The sequence below is a fragment of the Rhinopithecus roxellana genome, chromosome 8 (genome assembly GCF_007565055.1).
Source record: "Rhinopithecus roxellana isolate Shanxi Qingling chromosome 8, ASM756505v1, whole genome shotgun sequence".
NCBI lineage: Eukaryota > Metazoa > Chordata > Mammalia > Primates > Cercopithecidae > Rhinopithecus > Rhinopithecus roxellana.
In genome coordinates, this window is record NC_044556.1 from 106,663,546 (window position 1) to 106,685,740 (window position 22,195).

The following is a 22,195-nucleotide window of genomic DNA, read 5'->3' on the forward strand; positions in this document are numbered from 1 at the left end:
TGATATATAAATAGAGGAGATATAACACGTGGCTCATAGGCATACTAGAAGAGGAAAAGAAGCAAAAAGATTAGGTTTGCAAATAATACAAAAAACAATCCAAGTTGAGGAGAGAACTAAATCTACAAGCTGAAAAGGTACCTGAAGGTGAAGGCAAATTTGATGTAGAAAGAAACATAGAGCCATATTCCATAAAATTAACATCGAGGAGAAAGACCAACTTTTCACCAAAAAAGAGTTACCCATCAAGGAAAATGGATCAGATAGACTGGCACAGATCTACCCAGCTGTAAGCACGTGGTCGTACAGCCTACTGAAGACAAAGGCTGAGGCCCAAGAATCCTTTGCACACTCAAGAATGTTACCTGCCAGGGTGAAATAAATATTTGCATATATATACAGACTTAGAGACTATCTTGCTTACTTAACCCATATGGGGAACACATCCATATTTAAAGAAAAACTGTGACCAAACAGTAAATAACACTGAACACCATAAAAGAAGATGAGGGGAGAATAAGTGAGGAACAGTATGACATGTATATGTGTTTCAAGCACTAAATGTGGGTTTTTGAAACGGAAGTCACACATTACAGGGGAAGGTCTACTGAGAATCAATTACATGCATTCTCAATGGGAGTGATATTGCCCCGAAGGGACTGAAATAGTGTTACTCTTTTGATGACTAACACACAGATATACATAGAACACTTATACAATATATCTGTGATATTAAATACCATGGGAGGCAGTATTAAGAAAAAATGCATTAGAAGGCTCCTCAGGATGATAATAATAAAAAACAGGTTGAGAAATGCTGATCTGTAATCAACAGGCTAAATAATCTCAGTAAAAGACTAAAAATGCAGGTGGACTTTAAGGTATTAGATGGGAAAAAGTGGATCATTTTTATGAAATGACACAATTTATGGTGCTTTGACAGCTGTAAACTGAGATGTACCAAAAAGCATGGCAACTAAATATATAAAGCAAAAGTTAATAGAAATGCAATTAATACACTATCACAATGTAATACTTCAAAAGATATTTCTCAAAATTGGGCAGATCTAATAGAAAACAAACGAGAATATATAAAAAGTATGTATGATCAATAAACTTGATTATATGTGTACTTTTATATACTTCTCACTGTATATATCAAATTCCCTCAAAACAATTTTTGTTTGTGGAACACTTACAAAAATCTGTCTTGTAACTGCCACTAAGAAGCCTGAACAAAAGCTATCATGGAATATTCTATAGGCTTCATTCTCTGCTCACAATCTAAGAAAATTAGTAACAAATTACATGTTTTGTGAGTATAAAACAAATCTTACCTATTTGGAAATTTAAAACTCACTCTTAGATTATCCTTATACCAAAGAAGAAAAGTAAATGTATGCCTTCTCTAGAAAGCTATGAATAGGTGGGTGCCTCATAGCAAAACCATGAAAGGAGCCAGTATCTGGTGTGGAAGAGAAATGTATTAACCATAAATACCTTCAGTATTATTTTTAAAATAACATAAAATCATATTCATCATATTAACATGGCAGAGGCATAAGAATGTATAAATATAAAAGGGAAATTAATAGATAATCCAGGAATGGTATGCACAAGAATTTTTGTTTCTTTTCTAAGTTCTGGGATACATGTGCAGAACGTGCAGGTTTGTTACATAGATATACATGTGCCATGGTGGTTTGCTGCACCTATCAACCCACCATCTAGGTTTTAAGGCCCACATGCACTAGGTGTTTGTCCTAATGCTCTCCTTCCCCTTGCCCGATCCCCTGACAGGCCCCGGTGTGTGATGTTCCCCTCTCTGTCTCTCTATGTCTAAGTGTTCTCATTGTTCCACTCCCACTTATGAATGAGAACATGCGGTGTTTGGTTTTCTGTTCCTGTGTTAGTTTGCTAAGAGTGATGGCTTCTAGCTTCATCCATGTCCCTGCAAAGGACATGAACTCATTCTTTTTTATGGCTGCATAGTATTCCATGGTGTATATGTACCATATTTTCTTTATCTAGTCTATCATTGATGGGCATGTGGGTTAGTTCCAAGTCTTTGCTATTATAAATAGAGGCACAAGATTTTTAGCAATAAAAAGATACTATTTTAGTTCAGTTTGAAAAAGTTATAAAGGTTTAATCTGGCACATATGAAGGGACCTCTATATTACAAATAAAAATGTGTTCCCAGTCAGAATTACTACACACTGATATACTTTCGAAAAATCTAGGCAATTACATGTGCTGTCTTGGAATGGGGGAACCTTAATCAGGCTTTTAGCAGGCTAAATAATGGCTCCCCAAAGATAGTGCTTCTGAATCTCTGGAACCTGTCAATGTTACCCTATTTGGAAATACAGTCTTTGCAGATATTATCAACTTAAGGATCTTATGATGGGGGATTATCCGGGATTATTCTGGATTATCTGGGGATAATCCTAAATACAATCACAAGTGTACTTGTAAGAGATGGGCAAAAGGGGATTTGACACAACTAGAGGAGAAGGCACTGTGAAGATGGAGCAGGAAGATATTGGAAGATGCTGGCCTTGAAGGCTGGAAGGTGTAGCACTAAGCCAAGGAATGCCAGAAGCCACCAGAAGCTGGGAGAGACAAGGAATGCTGGCAGGCCCTGGAGCCGCTGGAGGGAGCATCACCCTCTGACGCCTTGGTTTTCATCCGGGGAAACTGATTTCAGACTTCCTACCTCCAGGACTGTAAAAAAAATAAATTTCTGTTTCTTAAACCAAAAAGTCTATGGTAATTTGTTACAGTAGCCACAGAAAATGAATATTCAAGCTAACTATATAGAAGTAATAAAAGAAAATACAGACATATAGAATTATAACATATTTAAATAAATTATACTGCAAAACATACTACAAAGTTTAAAAATCTGGAGTAAATATTTGCTATGCAAATGAGAGATGAAGGGATAATAGCCGTACTCTACAAAAATGTGTTAAAAATTGCCTGGGCGCAGTGCTCACACATGTAATCCCAGTGCTTTGGAAGGCCATGTGAGAGGATCACTTGAGGCCAGGAGTTTGAGACCAGCCTGGGCAACATAGTGAGACTCTGTTTCTATCAAACAAAAATAATAAAAGGCCTAAAGCCCAATAAAATGCAGGCAAAGTGTGAGAACAATCAATGACTAAGAAAAGCAAGCCTCTAGGGCCAACAGACACAGGGAGATGCTTTGTGTAATCAAGGAAGCTCAAAGCAGAGCAATAAAGAGACCTCTCTTTGTACTCAAAGAGACCGAAAAACATTTAAGAGTGTCCGCATTTCCTCTTGTCAGAGATTTGGGGAAATGATACTCTGACATATTAGCTTTCTTCCATCCAGGAATCCTGCACCTAGAAATCTATCCCAGAGAGGCATAAGCACCAAATTGCAGAAGAGTATATCTTGGATATACCATTATCCTACATACATATATATATATATACGTGTGTGTATGTGTATGTGCATATAAAGTTTAAATCAAAATTAAAAAGGCAATATAACTGAACATATTAAACATTTGGTGCTACAGTCATAAGAAAATAAGATTTAGGATTTAAGTCAAAGTGTTCTTTTGAAGCAATATACTAGCCTTGATTTTTTTAAAATTTATGCCCTAAGAGGAAAGACCATATGATAAAGGAATATATATATATTTTCATATTCATAGATATATATGAATCTCTTTTGGGCTTAATTCATTAGTTTATTTAATCAATTAAATTTGCTATAAGATTGATATTTATTTACTTACATTACTTATATTTATTTACTTACATCTTACTGAATGTTTACTCTGTAGGATATACAAAGTTTGCCACACATATAAGCATGAATATTATTTCCTTGTATATTTGTCAGTGTCAACCTTTATTCTCAAATGCTTCTAGGATAGAGAGAAGTGACTTTTAAGCCAATCCACTCAACGCATCTATTTACTGGTTGCTTCCTATGTGTCAGCGACCTGAAAGCACTGGCGATATTCAAGGAGAACATGTAGATGACAGATAAGCAAACACAGCCCAATATTCCAAATTCCAGGATGGAGGAAAACAGAGCAAGGGAAAAGCATAGCAGGTTGTCGATAACCCAGCATAAGGCCTTAGGGAAAGTTCCCCAACGAAAGGGAGGGAAGAAAGAATGTTCCAGGTACAGCCTATGGCAGAGGCCAGAAAGCAGGCAGGAGAGGAGGCTGGAGAGATAAACGGAGGCACATGATGAAGGGCCTTGCAAGCTGCATTGAAGAGTTTTGATCTCATCTGGAAAACAATGTGGACCCTCTGAAGCATTTAACCCAGTGAAGGACACAGTCACATTCTTGTTCTAAATAAAGAACTCGGACTGCAAACTGGAGAATGATAGTTACAGGGGAAAACTGGAGACTAAAAGAGCAATGAGGTGGGTGAAATAGGGAAATGTCAATTGCGATGAAAAAAACTGGGAAGAGCTGGCTGTGCTGGCTCATGCCTGTAACCACAACCACTGGGTCAGTCCAGGCAGGAGGATCACTTGGGGCTAGGAGCTGGAAACCAGCCTGAGCAATATAACCAGACACATTTCTAAAAATATTTAAAACCGTCAGCTGGGCATGGTGGCACAGACCTACAGTTCCAGCTATTTGAGAGGCTGAGGCAGGATTGCTTGAACCCAGGAGGTTGAAGTTGAAGGTGAGCTTATGACTGTGCCACTGCTCTCCACTCTGGGCAAGAAAGCAAGACCTTGTCTCAAATTTTATATATATATACACACACACACATATATATATGAATATTTAAATATATATTAACATTTAAAATTATATATAAATTATATATACATATTGTATATATTTGTACATATACATATTGCATATATTTGTACACACTGATTTTTTAGTTTGTAGGACATACAAAGTTTGCCACAAAGTTTGTATATATATACAAATTATATATATATGAGTATATATATGAATATCTATAAATTGGAAGGAATCCAGGTAGTGTTTATGAGATAACACAGTGATGAACCTGCTGATGAGGCTTGGAGCTTACGAGAGAGAGGGGAATTGGAGTGGTGGCCAGAGTATGCAAATAGCTCTAAGGATGTGCCGGGAGAAATATGGAATTCCTTATCTCAAACCCAGAAGACAGTGGCCGCTTCATCTCTTCACAGATGTCCCAATGGATCAATCAGAGCTTTAGGAGTTCAGTGCCACAAACCCAGCACCTTGATTGACAGTACTCATTTTTTGGCAATGAGCCATAAGGAATATGCTTGAAACCAGCTGAGAGTATCTGGCATGGAGCATGCACGCTGCCCGTCCATTCACCGTAACAGGCTCCATCTCATTAGAGGAATTAATGAGTCTGAACAGTTCATCATCAAGGCCTTGCTTAATGATGGTTATCTCAATTATGCACCTTGTGGGCATAAACATAGCCATCCCTGTCAGGGACAGATGAAGAAAGATGAATATGCTCATCATGCCAATCATGGGCCAGGAAATAGCAAGAGAGTAGGTTGGTAACCAGGCCCTCGGCAACTGGAATCCTACAGTAGCTGAAAATTACCTGTGGGGTTGCTCGAGCATCCACTCTGGCTGCAGAGGGGACAGACAACATTATCTTTGTACTGCCATTCAGCAGTGTCTAGAAGAGCACAATATCCACAGCCTGGCATCATTCCTTTGCTCCAGAGGAAAGAGGGGAGACCAAGGCAAGAAAGGAGCATCAGGATGTGCCAAACATCCCCAACGCTTCCACAATCACTTATTCCAAGTGGGAAGAGGACCCCACGCAGAATGGACAGAGAATTCCTTCAAAACCTCCCTGCAGAGTGATTCCAGCATGCCCAGGGAGAAGCCATGAGACCTTGCCACATGCTCCCTGGATATTCCATGGTCTTAACAAGGCAGCTCAGATACCCTATCCCTACATTTTGAGAACTAATCTTGTGCAAATGGACAATAAGAAAAAAAATGCACAGATATTTACTGCAGAAGCTCATTCAGAAAAAGGGGGAAAAGGTCAATGCTTAAATGTCCAATAGAGGAAAATAGTTATATTAACTTAACCTGGTAAATCTAGTACATTGTATGTTATGCAGCCAATTAAAATATGTTACCAGTGTTTCTAATAAAATGGAAAAGTGCTTATGTTGTAATGTTAACTTGAAAATTAAGATACAATTCTTTAGGCTGGGGGCAGTGGCTCACACCTGTAATCCCAGCACTTTGGGAGGCTGATGTGGAAGGATCACTTAAGGCAGGAGATTGAGACCAGCGTGGCCAACACGGTGAAACCTCATCTCTACTGCAAATACAAAAATTAGCCAGGCGTGGTGGTGCACACCTGTAATCTCAGCTACTTGGCAGGCTGAAGCAGGAGAATTGCTTGCACCTGGGAGATGGAGGTTGCAGTGAGCTGAGATCATGCCACTGCACTCCAGCCTGGGTGACAGAGTGAGGCCCTGTCTCAAAAACAAACAAAGATATAATTCCTTTTATATAATATGAGCCTATGTATACAAATTATGCATGAAATATCAAACTGTCAAAAACTTTTGTTGGTGGCCATTTGGAGGATTTGGTTTCTCTCTAATTTCTCCATAGTTTCCAAATTTTTGATCGTGAGAGGTTATTACTAATGATAAAGGAAAAAATCTGACCTATTCGAGTGAAAGTACCAAAAAATTAGTCATAGAAAAATAGGAAAAGCACAAATGAAGATACAGAGAAAAAATAAGCATACAAGCAAACAAACTCCGACAAGACAATCTTAAAGAAAGTAATTAATACAATTAGAAGGAATATCTTAGGTTCATGATTTACTCATGGCCATATGATTGGATTTAAAAGGAATCACAGAGGTTAAACTCTTGCTAATGCTTATGAGTTTATATTAGAATAATGATTTCCCATAGAAATGTGTTGGAAAGCAAGCAAGAACATAATCAGGATTACTCAACAGATGGGGAAATGGCAGCATGAAGCAGCAGCAGGAACATACCAAGAAAAAATAGGACCAAAATCCACCAGAGCCTGTGAGCTCTGCTGCACAGTTCAAAGCAGAGGTAATCCAACATGAGCCAATGTACTGACAGCACCCCTCATTGTTGTTCTACTATTCCGTATTGTTATAAATGGTTTATCGTTTGTCTGTCTCCCTCACCACACTTTGAGCTCTATGGAGGTAGGGACCCTTACTTATTTTATTTTCCATCCCCAGCAAATGGCACAGCACCTTGATAAATGTCTGTTCAATAAAGACACATTTAACATCACTGTTGTCACATTTAAAACGGGAGAATGCTAATTAACAAACAAGCATTTGCGGAGTGTTGATTTTGTGGAGCAGGGAAAAGATGATACTTTGAAATAAAGGGACACTCTTTCCATGAGGTTATGCTGTCTTTATGCTGACACTGTACCAGGAGTTCTACTGATATCATATGTAGCCTGGAGATGGGAAGGCTGAAGGTAATCTACTGTTTCAAACCAAAAAGCAATCACTGAGTTCCATTCTGTTACTGGTGGTGTGCTGGATAACACCAGCAGGATAAATACGACATGGGTCCTAGAGCCCAGGACTATGCGGAATATTTAAGTACAAGCTGCTACTCATTTACATCACTATGTAGGGAACAATTGCAAATTTGGAACAGGCAAAATTAGGTTGACAAACTGGGGTAAGGACCAACCTGGCCCAATGTTGGAACTTACGAAAGTTGAACAATGTTTATTGGACCGGGATGGTTTAAAACAGTGATTCTCAATCCTGGTGTCCGGTAAAATCCCCTCATTATTTTTAAAAGCATTGAAGCCTGGGACCCCTCTCCAAATATTCTGACCTAACTGGTCTAGGATGGGCTTGGGCATAAGCATATTTTAAAATCTCCCCAGGTGACTCTGACCAGCAGCCACGGTTGAAAACCACTATATTGGGAGAGAAAAGCGGGAATCTACCTGAAAAATGTGTGTATTTTTCTGTCTCTCTCTTTTTTTTTTTTTTGAGAGCGAGTCTTGCTCTGTCTCCAGGCTGTAGTGCAGTGGCGCAATCTCCACTCACTGCAACCTCTGCCTCTTGGGTTCCAGTGATTCCCCTGCCTCAGCCTCCCAAGTACCTGGGACTACAGGCACGTGCCACCACACCCAGCTAATTTTTTGTTTTAGTAGAAATGGGGTTTCACCATGTTGGCCAGGATGATCTTGATCTCCTGACCTCGTGATCTACCCCGCTCGGCCTCCCAAAGTGCTGGGATTACAGGCGTGAGCCACCGCGCCCGGCCTCTCCTTTCTTCACCTAAACCCTAGAGAGCAATTTGCATTTGTATTCTGTGTAGAATTTTCTATCTTCACTTCTTTTCACATAAGTTGAAATCTTGACAGACAGCTGAATAGTATTCTTGTTGAAAGATTACATAATCAAGTGTCCACTACATTTGAAAGTAAATGTCCTGCATCAGAACAACAAAAATGAAAACTACAACTATGTTTTATAAGCTGCATTCTTTACTGTTTTACAAATATTATCTAATTGAATTCACCAAGCAATCAAATGAGAGAGGCATTATATTACACTCATTTTATAGAGGGGTATAAATTTATAAATCAGAATTAATTTTAATTAACAGATAACACTGAAGATCAGATGAGTTGTGACATTTGCTCAATGTGACCACAACTACTAAACTATTAGTCAATCTAATGTATTAATGACAAAGCCTATGATCTTTCCCCTATAGTACATGGATCCAGAATAACACTGCGAGTTTGCCTTTTCTATAAAACCAAGTGCTGAGAACTAAATATAAACAAAATAAGCAATTCTGAACAGAGCCAAATAACAACAGAGAATTTGTATGTATCCTGATTATGCTTTCATTAATTTATATATGTTTTATTTTTCCCTATGTCCCCATTAAAAATAGACAAACTAGACTGTAGGAAGTTTGCATAATATAGTAGAAATGTGTGTAAGCCCTCAGGATCCACATCGAAACAAAAATGAAATGTGTGTTTTCACATTGCAGCAGAATATCCTGCTTTCCCTGACTCCTTTACCCAACCTGCCACTTACCATAGGCTCAAAGAATTTCAGTTATTTAAAGGATCCAGTCTCCACCAACTACGCCAATCATTTTCCAGGCAAAATGAAAACTAGGAAATGCTATGATGTGATTTTCCTGGGTTAAAAATATCGTTAAGAAATTTTAATTAAATATTTCATGTTCAGGCTACACGAGTATTAGATAGTTTTATCAGGCTTTTACATGGGAGTGACATTGTCAAAAACAGGATTCTTCTGGGTTTCAGGCATAGCCCTGTGTTACAAAGTAGATGCTGACTGTTTGCATGATGAGTGAATAAAGAGTCTCCTTCAGAAGACTTGAAGAGGGAATGGAGACTTGCCTAGGACTGTAGGGAAGGGCGAGAAAGGACACGTGGGTTTAGAGAGCGAAGGAAGATGGAGAATGGAAAAGATGGCGGAGACTGGGAGCAAGAGGTGCTGGAGGCACCGGGCCATAGAGGACTCCACCAGGCTGTGGGCTTCCTTAGGACAGGTAAGAGGCATTATGGGACAAAATGTGCAGTGGTAATAATGGAAAATGTTAATAATATCATTTACAAATGAATCATAAGGATGGCTACGAAACAAACGACAAGGAAACGTTTTATAAGTTTGATGAAACAAAAGCCCTTGTCCATTGGTTAAACGGCATTGATCAGATCAGCTAGGAAGAATACTGCAGAAAAGGAATGAGTGGGCTACCAGGTAGCACCTGGAGACCTGAGTCACACATGGATACAGCTGCCTGAATCACAATGGCAGGGTCATATGCATGCTGCCAGGTCATACAGGTCTTCAATATAGAACAAAACATCAATCAACAAAAATTAGGAGGGACTGTAAGTTCAAGACCACACAATTTACTGTGTTTTCAAAATTCAAGATGTTACTTGTCCAGAGGGAGATACACACACACATATGTATGTACCTTATATAAATATACATATATATAATCAGCAAATATAGACTGCAGTTGTATTTTCTATTAAATGATAGTGTTCTAAGATCAAATATTTCACAATCTTACCATATAAGTTCGCTAGATACTGTTTGGTTATAAATTTCAGGACAAATGGAGAGGTTAAAAAAAGGTATTCTTAAGCTTGCAGAATTCTTGACAACGGGGCTTTTATGGATGGTGAGAGGGTGATGAGTTCTTCCAGATCTTTTCCAAACCTGAAGTGCCCCCTGCTTCTCCAAAGACAGAGTAGCTGCTTCTCAATGGGTGTGTCAACAAGAACTGCATGAGTAGATGAGTGAGAGTAAGACCATGTGCGCGTGTGTGTGCACTCACACTTGAAGATTTATAATTAATAAATCAAATGAAAGTAAGAATTCCACATACAATGACAATTTACCTAATCCTTCTTATCTACCCAGAGTCTCACATTTGCAGAAATTATAATCCCCTTCTAATTTTACATAGTAACCATCCCAATTTCTAGCACAGTGTAAGAGCCATAATAAGAACTTGCTAACAGAATAAACTTGAACCAGAGTTACAGTGTGTACACAAATACATGAATGTGAATAACAACATTCACAATCATAACAAACCCTTATATAGGCACTAAAATGGTCGAACACTATTCTATACTCTTTACAGATATTAACTGATTTAATCTGCACAACAACCTATGAGGCAGGTCCTGTTATCACCCTGATTTTGCTGTTGAGGAAACTGAGGCATAGAGAGTTCATCCTCTTGCCCGAGGTTGCACAGCTAATAAGTAGGTCAAAAAAACAAAACCAAACAAAAACTGTAAGCTCCACTCCTGGCTCATTTCTGCAGTCTTGCTAAGATCTGCTAACGACTGTGTAGAGGTAGGATCCAGGCTTGTACTTTCCAGAAAGAACCTCCTGGATCAGTGAGCTCTTATCATAAATCATGTTTATGATTTATTTAAAAATCATAAACACTGTTTGATTTTTAAAAATCATAATGTCTCCAAATAAAACAACTGTAATGTATCATCAGTTGGCAATCACAGCTCACTGGCAGACCAGTATCTAACTGATTTCACATAAACACATCTCTTTAAGATTCCATTGTTGCAGACCATTAATTATTTTACAGGCTCCTCACAGTGAATTCAGAGTGTGAGTTTATTGTTTTATTTTTTTTTTACCCAATGGATTAGGTAGCTCTACTAATGAGCCTGTGTCAGTTATATTTCTTGGCTGTTTCTGAACAGGTTTGATTTCATAAATTCCCATCATTTTGTCTCATAAATGAGCAATCAAGATGTCTCAGGAATTTCAACATTTTAGGGTGGCAACTCATCATCCAGACAGAAACAAAAACCTTTTACCTGACCATGTATTTTCCTAAAATTCTAAAATATAGTTATCATGAAACTCTAAACCTCAGCAGCCCTTAGCAGCTGTGATACGGAGTAAGGGCACTGTCCAGTTTCCTTTAGCACAGAAGGAAACAAACACAAACAGATTAACTCCAGGTATGAGACAAGAAAAGCAAAGTGGGTTTTTCAGGGTAGAAATCCAAACAACAAGCTTTTGGAGGTACAGATAAAAACACATTTTAAATCAACGTGTGTTTCCATGCGAATGAAAAATAAAAGAGCCCATATTCATCATTCCTGTTAGTAACAGCCATCACCCTCGCTCTTACAAAATTGCTACTCATCCAGAGACCAGACCGATAAAACGTGCGTGTTTGCTGCTGAGCTGCTCTGCCTGCCATTGGCTACGTGGTTTCTTGGTGCATTTTCCTATTGCTACATGATAAAAAACAGCTGGACTGCTTTTTTTGGTTATAGTTCCTGTTTATGTATGTGCTATCTATGGTTCCATTTAGGACTTTTCTGGCTCTGTTGGTTTAAAATTAAATGTCACATTTGACTATTGTCCCCCAAATAAAAAATATTATCTTTAAAAAATTAATGAAAATGAAGCTGTGAACCTGACACAATTTTTTTTTATCACACATATTTGTGAAGGATAGTGTTTGGCACCAGAATATTTTAAAGAAAATTTAAATTTGGCTCACTTGAGTAATCAGGGTGTGAACTATTTTTTTCCTAGCATGTTCTTGCATGCAATAAACCAATGAGAGACTATCTCCTGATGTTTATAGGGTCTTGGTGAAAATAAAAGGGTATACACAAATCTAAAGACTGGTTGCCCGAAGTTTGAAACGTTGGGTAGTCTTGAATTTCCTTTTCCATTTGAAAGATAAAATCAGGTAAAAATTTAAATTAAAGTAGCTTTCAGTTAGTGTCTTCTTTTTTTAGGCACTGAAGTTTTAGGGTAAAACTTGGTGATTTTATCTGAAAAGAATAGGATATAGGGGTCCTTGAACTGCACCCAAAGAGAAGGAGTTGGCAGCGAGTACCTGTTTCCTTTCTCCATTTTTCATCACTTCACAATTTTTCCCCTACCTGCCCAGTGAGAGGGGGAAAGGAGGGGAATAGACTCTAAAAATAATCTTTTCCTTTTTTTTTTTTTTGACACAGAGTCTCACTCTGTCCCCCAAGCTGGAGTGCAGTGGCTTGATCTCAGCTCACTGCAGCCTCCGCTTTCCGGGTTCCGGCAATTCTCTTGCCTCAGCCTCCTGGGTAGCTGGGATTACAGGCATGTGCCACCACACCCAGCTAATTTTTGTATTTTTAGTAGAGACAGGGTTTTACCATGTTTGCCAGGCTGGTCTCAAACTCCTGACCTCAGGTGATCTGCCCGCCTCGGCCTCCCAAAGTGCTGGGATTACAGGCCACCATGCCTGGCCCTCTAAAATTAATCTTTAAGTACCCAAGAAATGTGGTCTTCAGATAAGTTCCCCCGGACCTTTTAATGCTAACCTGCTGTGCATACCGCTCTAGGGGTTGAGAGAGGTGAATGGGGCAAGGTGAAAGGCAGTCAGTCAGGCAACAAAACACCCTAAATTCTGCATGCTTGCTCTTTCACACCATGGTCCATGCCTGGCTCTTGGCCAGTGGAGACCAAAGGTATGGGATTCTGCAGAAACAGTCACTTGGCCACCAACAAACTAGAGGAAGAGGAGAAATTCCACTACCGTATTGAAGTGAGAACCCTCCAAATATTATTGCTTCCCCACAGGACATGGCCAGGGACAGGCAGGTGTAGGGAGAACTGCAAGATCAGTCTCAGAACACCTTTAATCCATTCAATTCCCAAAGCAGATAAAGCCCCCCTACCCTTCATGTTTGCAAAGGCAGATCTCCCCTTTGTAAAGAGGCAAAGCAAAATCAGGATCAAAACTACAGAAAACCAACAGTTTTACATTGTACAGAAGTCTAGTGCTACTAGGGAGACGAAAGGCAGCTAAGAGGTCTCTCTTTGGCAGGAGCAGTATGACTCGACCAGAAGACATTCTAAACTAGGTCTCTTCCTAGAAGCTTGCCTGTGAGTTCAACGATAGTTAGGTCATAGGCAGTAAGTTGAAAACTTCCATTTGTTGGCAGCAGGCCAGTTGTCAGAGAGTGACTTGAACTAAGCTTCTAAGTGTTATCATCTTTCTACATCAATAACATCTAACATCTACCTTTCTGTATCAATAACATTCTACCTAAAGTCATATGACAGACTGTGGTGGGTGGATCACTTCAGGTCAGTTCAAGACCAGCCTGGCCAACATGGTGAAACCCCATCTCTACTAAAAATACAAAAATTAGCTTGGTGTGGTGGCAGGTGCCTACAATCCCAGCTACTCAGGAGGCTGTGGCAGGAGAATCGCTTGAACTCAGGAGGTAGAGGTTGCGGTGAGCCAAGATCATACTACTGCACTTTAGCCTCGGCAACAGAGTGGAACTCCATCTCAAAAAAATATTAATAAGTAAATAAGTAAAGCCATGTGAGATTGGGTCATGGTGGAGGCTGGCCTCTACTTCTATCATTCAAGGCTGGAAGAACAGTAAGGAAATTTCCTTTGAAGCCTAGAGAAAGGGCCATCTGCATTATATAATGACAGAGTGCTTGCAATAGTACCACCTGCTATAAAACAGAACATGGAAAATACAACTAATGAACTTGTGAAGCCAGATGAAATTCTTCAGGCAGATTACAAGTTTTTGCAGTATATAATAAGGGTTACAAAGAACGAGATAAACTGGAGAAGGAATTGCTGCATTTTCATGCAGAATTTAGATAAAATGTAGAGAATCCAAGGTTGGTCTCTCCACTCACAACATTCTTCAAGTAAGAAATGGCTTCAGGTCGTGGGTCTCTATGGATCTTCTTAGCCAAACAAAAGGGCTCTGTACTGCATATAATTTTCTGAATTTTCTGTATATCACGACATTTTGACATTTTGAAAAGGCTTTCTGGGCTGGGAAGTGTTGGAAGTGGACAAAAAGATGTTAACAGACACAAACATACAGTTTCGTAGGAGAAATAAGACCTAGCATTAGATAGATCAGTCGGGTGACTATAATTTACAATAATCTATTCTCCATTTCAAAATAAGTAGAAGGGGCCAGGTGCAGTGGCTCTATAATCCTATCCAGTGCCTATAATCCCAACTCTTTGGAAGGCCAAGGTGGGTGGATCACTTGAGGTCAGGAATTCGAGACCAGCCTGGCCAGCATGGTGAAATCTCTTTTCTACTAAAAATATGAAAACTTGGCTGAGCATGGTGGTGCAAACCTGTAATCCTAGCTACTTGGGAGGCTGAGACAGGAGAATTGCTTGAACCCAGGAAGTGGAGGTTGCAGAGAGCTAAGATCACACTACTACACTCCAACCTGGGCAACACAGTGAGGCCCTGTCTCCAAAAATAACATAACATAACATAATATAACATAACATAACTTATAAAAATATAAGTAGAAGGGAAGAATTTGAAAGGTTCTAGCCTAAAGAAAAGACAAATGTTTAAGGTGACAGATTCCCCAAGTACACTGATTGGATCTTTACAAATTATAATAATGTATTAAATTATTACATGTACTCCAAAACTATGTACATTTATTATGCATCAATTAAAAATGCACGCACGCTCACACACAGACGCACACATGGACACATACATGAGCGTGTGCACGCGCACACACACACCCCTTTCTGGCTGGGAAGAGACTGCCCCCGCAAGGGTTAGCCAATGCCTAGGGATAAAAATGGCTCAGCCAGGCTTTCATATGCAAGCTAGCCAGTCTGGAGCCTTATCTCCCCTGGTTCATACACTCCAGGGGGCAATCTTCTACTCTCCATTTACCCCTTTTGAAACAAAGTATCTCCAGGTATCTTACCCCATCTTAACATTTTATGTTTGGCATGTGTGTTAGGGGGCATGTTTCCAATCAAGAGAAGCCCACATGAGGAGCCTCACTCAGATCCAGACCCGATGCAAATAAACATACTCTGGATTTTGAACTGAAGGAGTGAAGGATGTGCCATCTCAAAATATGTCAGGTTGGTATAGTGATGATTATTTCAAGTGGAAAACACTGGGAAAATTGCAGTTAAGTAAGGGATAGCTGACCCTGCCTCTTTCTGTATGCAGCGAACCATGAAGATTCTTCTGAGAAACCCACCCTACCTGTACCAGGGTGAGAAAATAGCCCTTATCACCAGAGACTGGAAACTGGGGGCTGCCATGGACCTGAATAAACACACTTAATGAAGTAACCCTATCTCCCACTAGTTTTATACCCCTTCCATATCTCCTAGTGACGCCCCTAGAAATTCACTGCCCCCACACAGTTCCCCTTTGTCCTGTCATGTCTTCTCAGATTTATTGTTCTTTGTCTAAAAAGTATAAAACCATCTTACTTTGGCCACTTCTTTGGACTTCACTCTCTTGTGAAGATCCACATGTATGAGTAAAACTAATAAAATTTGTAGACTTTTCTCCTGCTAAGCTGCCTGGTGTCAATTTGGTTTCTAGATCTAGCCAAAAAGTCCACAAAAGAGTGAAAGGGGTATTGGAGGTGACCTCTGGCTTCGCTCCAGAGCCCTTGATGTAGTAGAATTCTCACTCTGAGGAATGAGGTGAAAGTGTTTTGCATGTAAAAGACAGATATGAATTGCTACGGCCAGAGAGTGGGCTGTGGCATGTTATTTCCAAAGATGGCTGCCAATAATCCTCATTCCTGTACTTGGATGTTGCTCCCCCCTCCTGGACTTGAGACATGCTTCTGCCAATGGAATAGATTGGGAGCAACATGCTAGGATTCCAGAGCTCTTTGCCTTCTGAGGATCCAACCACCATGTAAAGAGCTCGGGACTGTTTACTGAATGATGACAGGACACGCAGAAAGACTCAGCCATCCCAGACGTTCCAGTCACCCCAGCTGAGATACCAGATATGTGAGGAAAGCCATCCAGGATTCTCCATCCCCAGGCAGCCCACCCCAGCCAACACCATATGGATCAGAGGTAAGTCTTCACTGCCAAACCCTGCCCAGAATCATGAACAAATAGATACTATTTCTTTAAACCACTACATTTTAGGAGACATTATGGAGTAATAAATCCTGAAACATTTACTTAAACTTTAGTAGAGATGGAAAAGTGTAGAACAGTTAGTAAACTCATTCCATTCTTCTTTAAGTTATGGCCTTTGTGTTTTTTGTTTTTATTTTCCAGTAACTTTTGACTTTAAAATGGTGTAACTGGCCGGGCGCGGTGGCTCAAACCTGTAATCCCAGCACTTTGGGAGGCCGAGGCGGGCGGATCACGAGGATCAGGAGATCGAGACCACCCTGGCTAACACGGTGAAATCCCGTCTCTACTAAAAATACAAAAAATTAGCCGGGCGTGGTGGTGCGCACCTGTAGTCCCAGCTACTTGGAGGCTGAGGCAGGAGAATGGCGTGAACCTGGGAGGCGGAGCTTGCAGTGAGCCAAGATCACGCCACTGCACTCCAACCTGGGTAACACAGCAAGACTCCGTCTCAAAAAAAAATAAATAAATAAATAAAAATAAAAAATAAAAAATAATAAAATAAAATAAAATAAAATAAAATGGTGTAACTGAATAGATTCAACAGCTTTCAAAGCACCAGTGAGATCATGATTATAAGCTTAATGCCAACACATTTTGCATAAAAGGAAACAAAACTTATTTTACCCTTGACTTACATATGACATTTAAGTGTAGGCCAATGGCTACATATTTAGATAGGGTTGCTTAATATAAACTATCGTGGTTGTATCAATATAAAGAAAAACACACTAAAATCACCAGCACCATTTTCTTACACTCAGAGCATTTTATTCAGAAATCGTTTAGATCATTAAGTCAGTTTTCTAAAGGTAGTTCTCTGAAGCCTTATTTTTTTAAGAGAAATAAGCATATTTCTTTTTCCCATTCATCCAAATATGACAGTCCAGAGAAAACAACTATCCTGGGAAATTTCACTCTACTATTAAAAAAAAGTGGCTGTGGGTGAATTAGAACTCGAAAGGTGGATTGTAACACAAATTAACCAAATAAATGCCTCAGCAAGCAGTTGCAGGATTAGACCTGTAAACATGCAGGTTGTGCAAAGTAGAATTCTGGACCATGTCATTGACAGAGATTATCACGTAAATAGCACGCCCTAAAGTTGTGCAACACAGCAATTCTGTATAAAGAGCCGATTGTGGGCAAAGATGAAACACGATTTTGTCCTTGCAAACCTGGCATTCTAGTAGGAGCTGAGTGACATATGATTAACAACGGCACATCTACATAAATGTAATAATGTACGTGTACTCTGGGTGCGGGTAGACTAAAAGAAATGAGCTGGAGTTTGAGGAGTGGAGGAGCAGAATACTAAGGAGTGGAAAATGCACATAAGTAAAATCATCACACACACAGAGGATGTAGCTTACCTGACATGCTGATGGATGAGTGTGGTTGAGATCCCAATGGGAAGACACTATGTCAACAGACTTTTTGGCCATGTTGAGTAAATTCATCCAGCCTTGGAAAAGTGATAAGTGAAATGGTGCATTTTCTGAATAGTTAAGGCCTTCAGGAATATTTTCCACCAGGGCAATTCTTAGAAAAGATTTTGAAAAACAAAAACAAAATCTAGTCAAATTTGAAGCCACAGATCTTTATACAGGCATACAGCAAACATCTAAAAAAATACTCTTTACTCATTCTGAATGCATTCTCTCCTCATCATTTACATTTTTTTCCCCCACAAAAGTCTTACATTTAACCTCTACTAATCTGTGTTCTGAGAGTTTATGGTCTATTTTTTCCATAGTTAGCACTCATATTTCAGAAAATCACGGAGTATGTCTCTAATGTTCAGTTTCAGTCTAGCCTGGAAAAAAAATTGTGAGCTTCCTATACAAGCATCTTCTTCTAGTAATATATTCCTTTATTTTTTCCTGGAAGCAATTCGATTCCTATATAAGATACTACTTTGCAAGCTATTTGAGACTATAAATTGAATTTTGCCTATCTCCAGTTTCTAAAACAATGTGGGGCATATATTGGAACTCAATAAACACATTTATTATTGCTGAGCATCTATTGATGCTTCCTAGCCTGTGGTGTAAAGTGACACTGAGAAGAAAATTATAAAACCTGCTTGTTTCAGGGCTTTATTAATATTACAGCTAAGAAAACGATAAAATTATAGTAATAGTCAAGCCCTAAATAAACTACGATCAGCAATATTCTAATAAGTTTGTTTTCTCTTTTTATACTTTTTATTGTATTGACAATATATCCATTGTATTGTCATACCTTTCCTTGGCTGCATTTTTTTCACTTCTGGGTTAGGTGAAAGATAACTTCTGACCAAAGGAATGAACTATTTTTTTCAGCTTTATTAAGCTTTATTTATTAATGTATATTCTCCTGCAATTCTTTCTTTGAAATGGAGTCTCGCTCTGTTGCCCAGGCTGGAGTGCACTGGTGCGATCTTGGTTCACCACAACCTCCGCTTCCCAGGTTCAAGCAGTTCTCCTGCCTCAGCCTCCCAAGTTGCTGAGATTACAGGCACCTGCCATCATGCCTGGCTAACGTTTTTTGTATTTTTCATAGAGATGGGGTTTCACCATGTTGGACAGGCTGGTCTTGAACTCCTGACCTCTCATGATCCCCGTGCCTTGGCCTCCCAAGGTGCTAGGATTACAGACGTGAGCCACTGCACCCAGCCTCCTGCAATTCTTGATGGAAAAACCCCAAGTCCTTATGAAAATACCAGTTAAGTGCTTCCAGGACACAGATTTGCATAGTTGTATGCACAAAGCCAGAGACATAATTAGAGCTCATGAAATACTTATAGAATAAATTTCAGCTTTCAACAAAGAATTCAGCACTTCTCAATAAAATACTGAATTGTTACTCTTACTGAGACCTGTTGCATTTAGCCAGCTTTTGAAACAAAAACAGTACTGCTAGTAAAATGTTCCTGTGCATTTGATCAACCTAGAATATTACAACCAGAATGGGTTCTGGGTATGTGACTCAGATAAATGTGCAATTCTGGGGTCCGATCAGCCTACCACCACCCAAAAACTTATTTAACATTTGTTGAGCCTTTATAAGCACAGGGCAGGCAAATCACAATGTGCAACACAGAAATGACCACCACAAATCTCCCTAGCCCTCAGAAACTTATAATTTAGTGGAAAAGCCTCCCTCTCATACATACTGACTCAAATAGGAGCTAGACCCTAATAAATGGTGAGGCAAGGGTAAGAAGCTTAATTAGAGGGAAAACACATCACTTAAATAATCACTGGAACATGGACAGAAAGGAAAAATTCTGATTGGGGACATCTAGGAGGAAACTGGGCTTGAAATCTGGAGGAAGCTGGGCTTGAAATTAGTCTTCAAAGATGAAATGTTTTTATGAGTGCATTGGAAGAGAAAGATAGTCTAGGAGGGAGGGAGGAGTTTGTAAAACAGAGCATGTCTGGATATTTGTGAGTTAGTGAGCCAAGGGGAACGTGAAGTCGGAAAGTTACAGTAGGAGCTTGTGATGGTGGAGAAAGCTGGCAGCGTATGTAGGGACCACACTGCAGAGGTTGTGAACAAGGGAGAGGAGTTTGGACTTAATTTTGATGCATTTGGGAGCAACCAAGTGTGTTTTAGGGGACTAAGTCTGACAGTGCACCTGTACGCCACTGGCATGGAGAAAGAGGAAACAGAAGATAAATCAGTAGAGAGTAAAGCTGCTGCAATAGTCCAGGGGAAAAAACGAAGCTTGAATTTGGTCAGTGAGAATGAATAGCAGCATGCATTTTCAAGGTCAAATCTTAAAGGTTTGAGGGGCAGGTAAAGCAGAAACAATGAAGACTCAAATTTTCTTGCAAACCAACATACTGTCTCTTAACTGGGCTCCATAACCACCTCCAGTGGTCTCCTCACATGGGTTCCTGCCCTTCTCCAAACCATTTTCCCTACTAGAGTCGGGTTAATCTTTTAAAACTGTGAATTTGGACACCTGCCTGCTGCCCTAATGAAACTTCCCGACTGTCTTTAGGATGATGACCTTGACCCGCCCCCACATGATTGACAAGTGTTTACCAGCCTGGTCTGCTTCTCTGCAACTTCACTGGATTCAAATGCCCTTTGTGGATTCCATACCACAGCCATATTTGACATCTTTTCTTCCTTCCCCACTATTCTTTCTAGACTTTTGCATTTCACATGCATCGTCCTAATCCCAATTCCTACACTGGTTATTGAGTCATCTCCCAGTTAACCTTTAAAGTTCCAATCGAGGCTTTACTTCTTCTGATTGGCTTCCTTATACCCCCAAACTAGGCTAGATCCCCTTAATATCAACTTCTGCAGTGACCTGCTTCTCCTCTTTCATCCTACACCTCACTCTTGAAATTACTTGATTAAGGCCTTCCTTGATGGATTATAGGGTGTGTGAGGGCAGAAACCAGTTTCGTTGGTCCAGAATTGTATGCCCAGTGCCTAACAGAACTACATACTATAGTATAATTGTGCACAGTGAGTGTCCAAAGAATGCATGTTGGGTGTCATTAAAATCTCAACTGGGAGGTGGGGAGCTGGGATCCATTAAAACTGACAAGTGGCTGGGTGCAATGGCTAACGCCTGTAATCCCAGCACTTTGGGAGGCTGAGGTGGGCCGATTACAAGGTCAGGAGATCGAGACCATCCTGGCTAACATGATGAAACCCCATCTCTACTAAAAATACAAAAAATCAGCCGTGCGTGGCAGCGGGCGCCTGTAGTCCCAGTTACTTGGGAGGCTGAGGCAGGAGAATGGCGTGAACCCGGGAGGTGGAGCTTGCAGTGAACCAAAATCATGCCACTGCACTCCAGCCTGGGAGACAGAGCAAGATTCCATCTCAAAAAAAAAAAAAAAAAAAAAAAAAAGTGACAAGGAACATGGGAAAGAATGTGAATTGGGGATTGAGAGAGAGTATCAAAGAAGAAAAGATAGTGAGAAAACCAGTCCAAAGCCTAACGTGGAGGAAATGCCTACATTTTTCTGGTGGTTGAGTGTGAAACTGATGAGAGGATTCAGAAGTGACCATTAGAGAAGCGGGAAGATGAGAGGGGTCCAGGAGAAGCAGCCTTCAGGAAGCCAAGGGGAGAGAGAGTTACAAGATGGAAAGGGGATTATTTGATCTACACCTCGAGGCCTTCAAAGGCAATAGACAGAGGCTGAAGTCGGATATCTTAATTCTATCCACATTTAAAGGCCAATTATCTATGTTAATAGATGCTAGACATAGCATGGATAAATAATCCCAGATAATCAGTAGTTTCTGCCTCCCCTACAACTGATGGATATATTTAAAAAATAACCCAACAAACAAACAAAAACGTCCTTCCAACAAAACAATGCCAAAACACAACAGCTGCCACCAAATAAAGAACTAGCTAGTTTTAATTTTACTTTGATATGATATAAAGGGTATATGGAGAAAGACGAGGAGACACAGGAAGCCCAGATAAACCAAACATATGAAGGGAGGAATATAGTATAAATGTACAATTATAGATGGCTCCATAACATCCCCTTCTTTGTACTGTCCCTATGGCTTCTCTTAGGCTACAAGTAAGTCACGATTCCCAATCTTTTTTGGAAATCTTTAGACCAGGTGTTCTTAAAGTTGGATCTATGGGTAGAATTCATGGGGATCTATGCACTTGAATTCTACGTCTTTATTTTCCCTAGTCACTAACTAAAATGTAAAATTCCCTTCAGTTATGAACACAG

The 22,195-nt window shown here is 39.8% G+C and overlaps 1 protein-coding gene across 3 annotated transcripts in view; it reads right to left on the reverse strand.

Annotated features, from left to right (window-relative positions):
- Nucleotides 1–22,195, reverse strand: part of PLD5 (phospholipase D family member 5) — a 426,876-nt gene that overhangs the window by 183,382 nt on the left and 221,299 nt on the right. For 2 of the 3 annotated variants that reach the window (XM_010384710.2, XM_010384709.2), the window contains exon 3: nt 17,858–18,026. The exons of the other annotated variant lie outside the window; for it this stretch is intronic. In XM_010384710.2, coding sequence (XP_010383012.1) covers nt 17,858–18,026 — 169 coding nt within the window. The remainder of the gene's footprint in view (nt 1–17,857; nt 18,027–22,195) is intronic. 3 annotated transcript variants of the gene reach the window in all.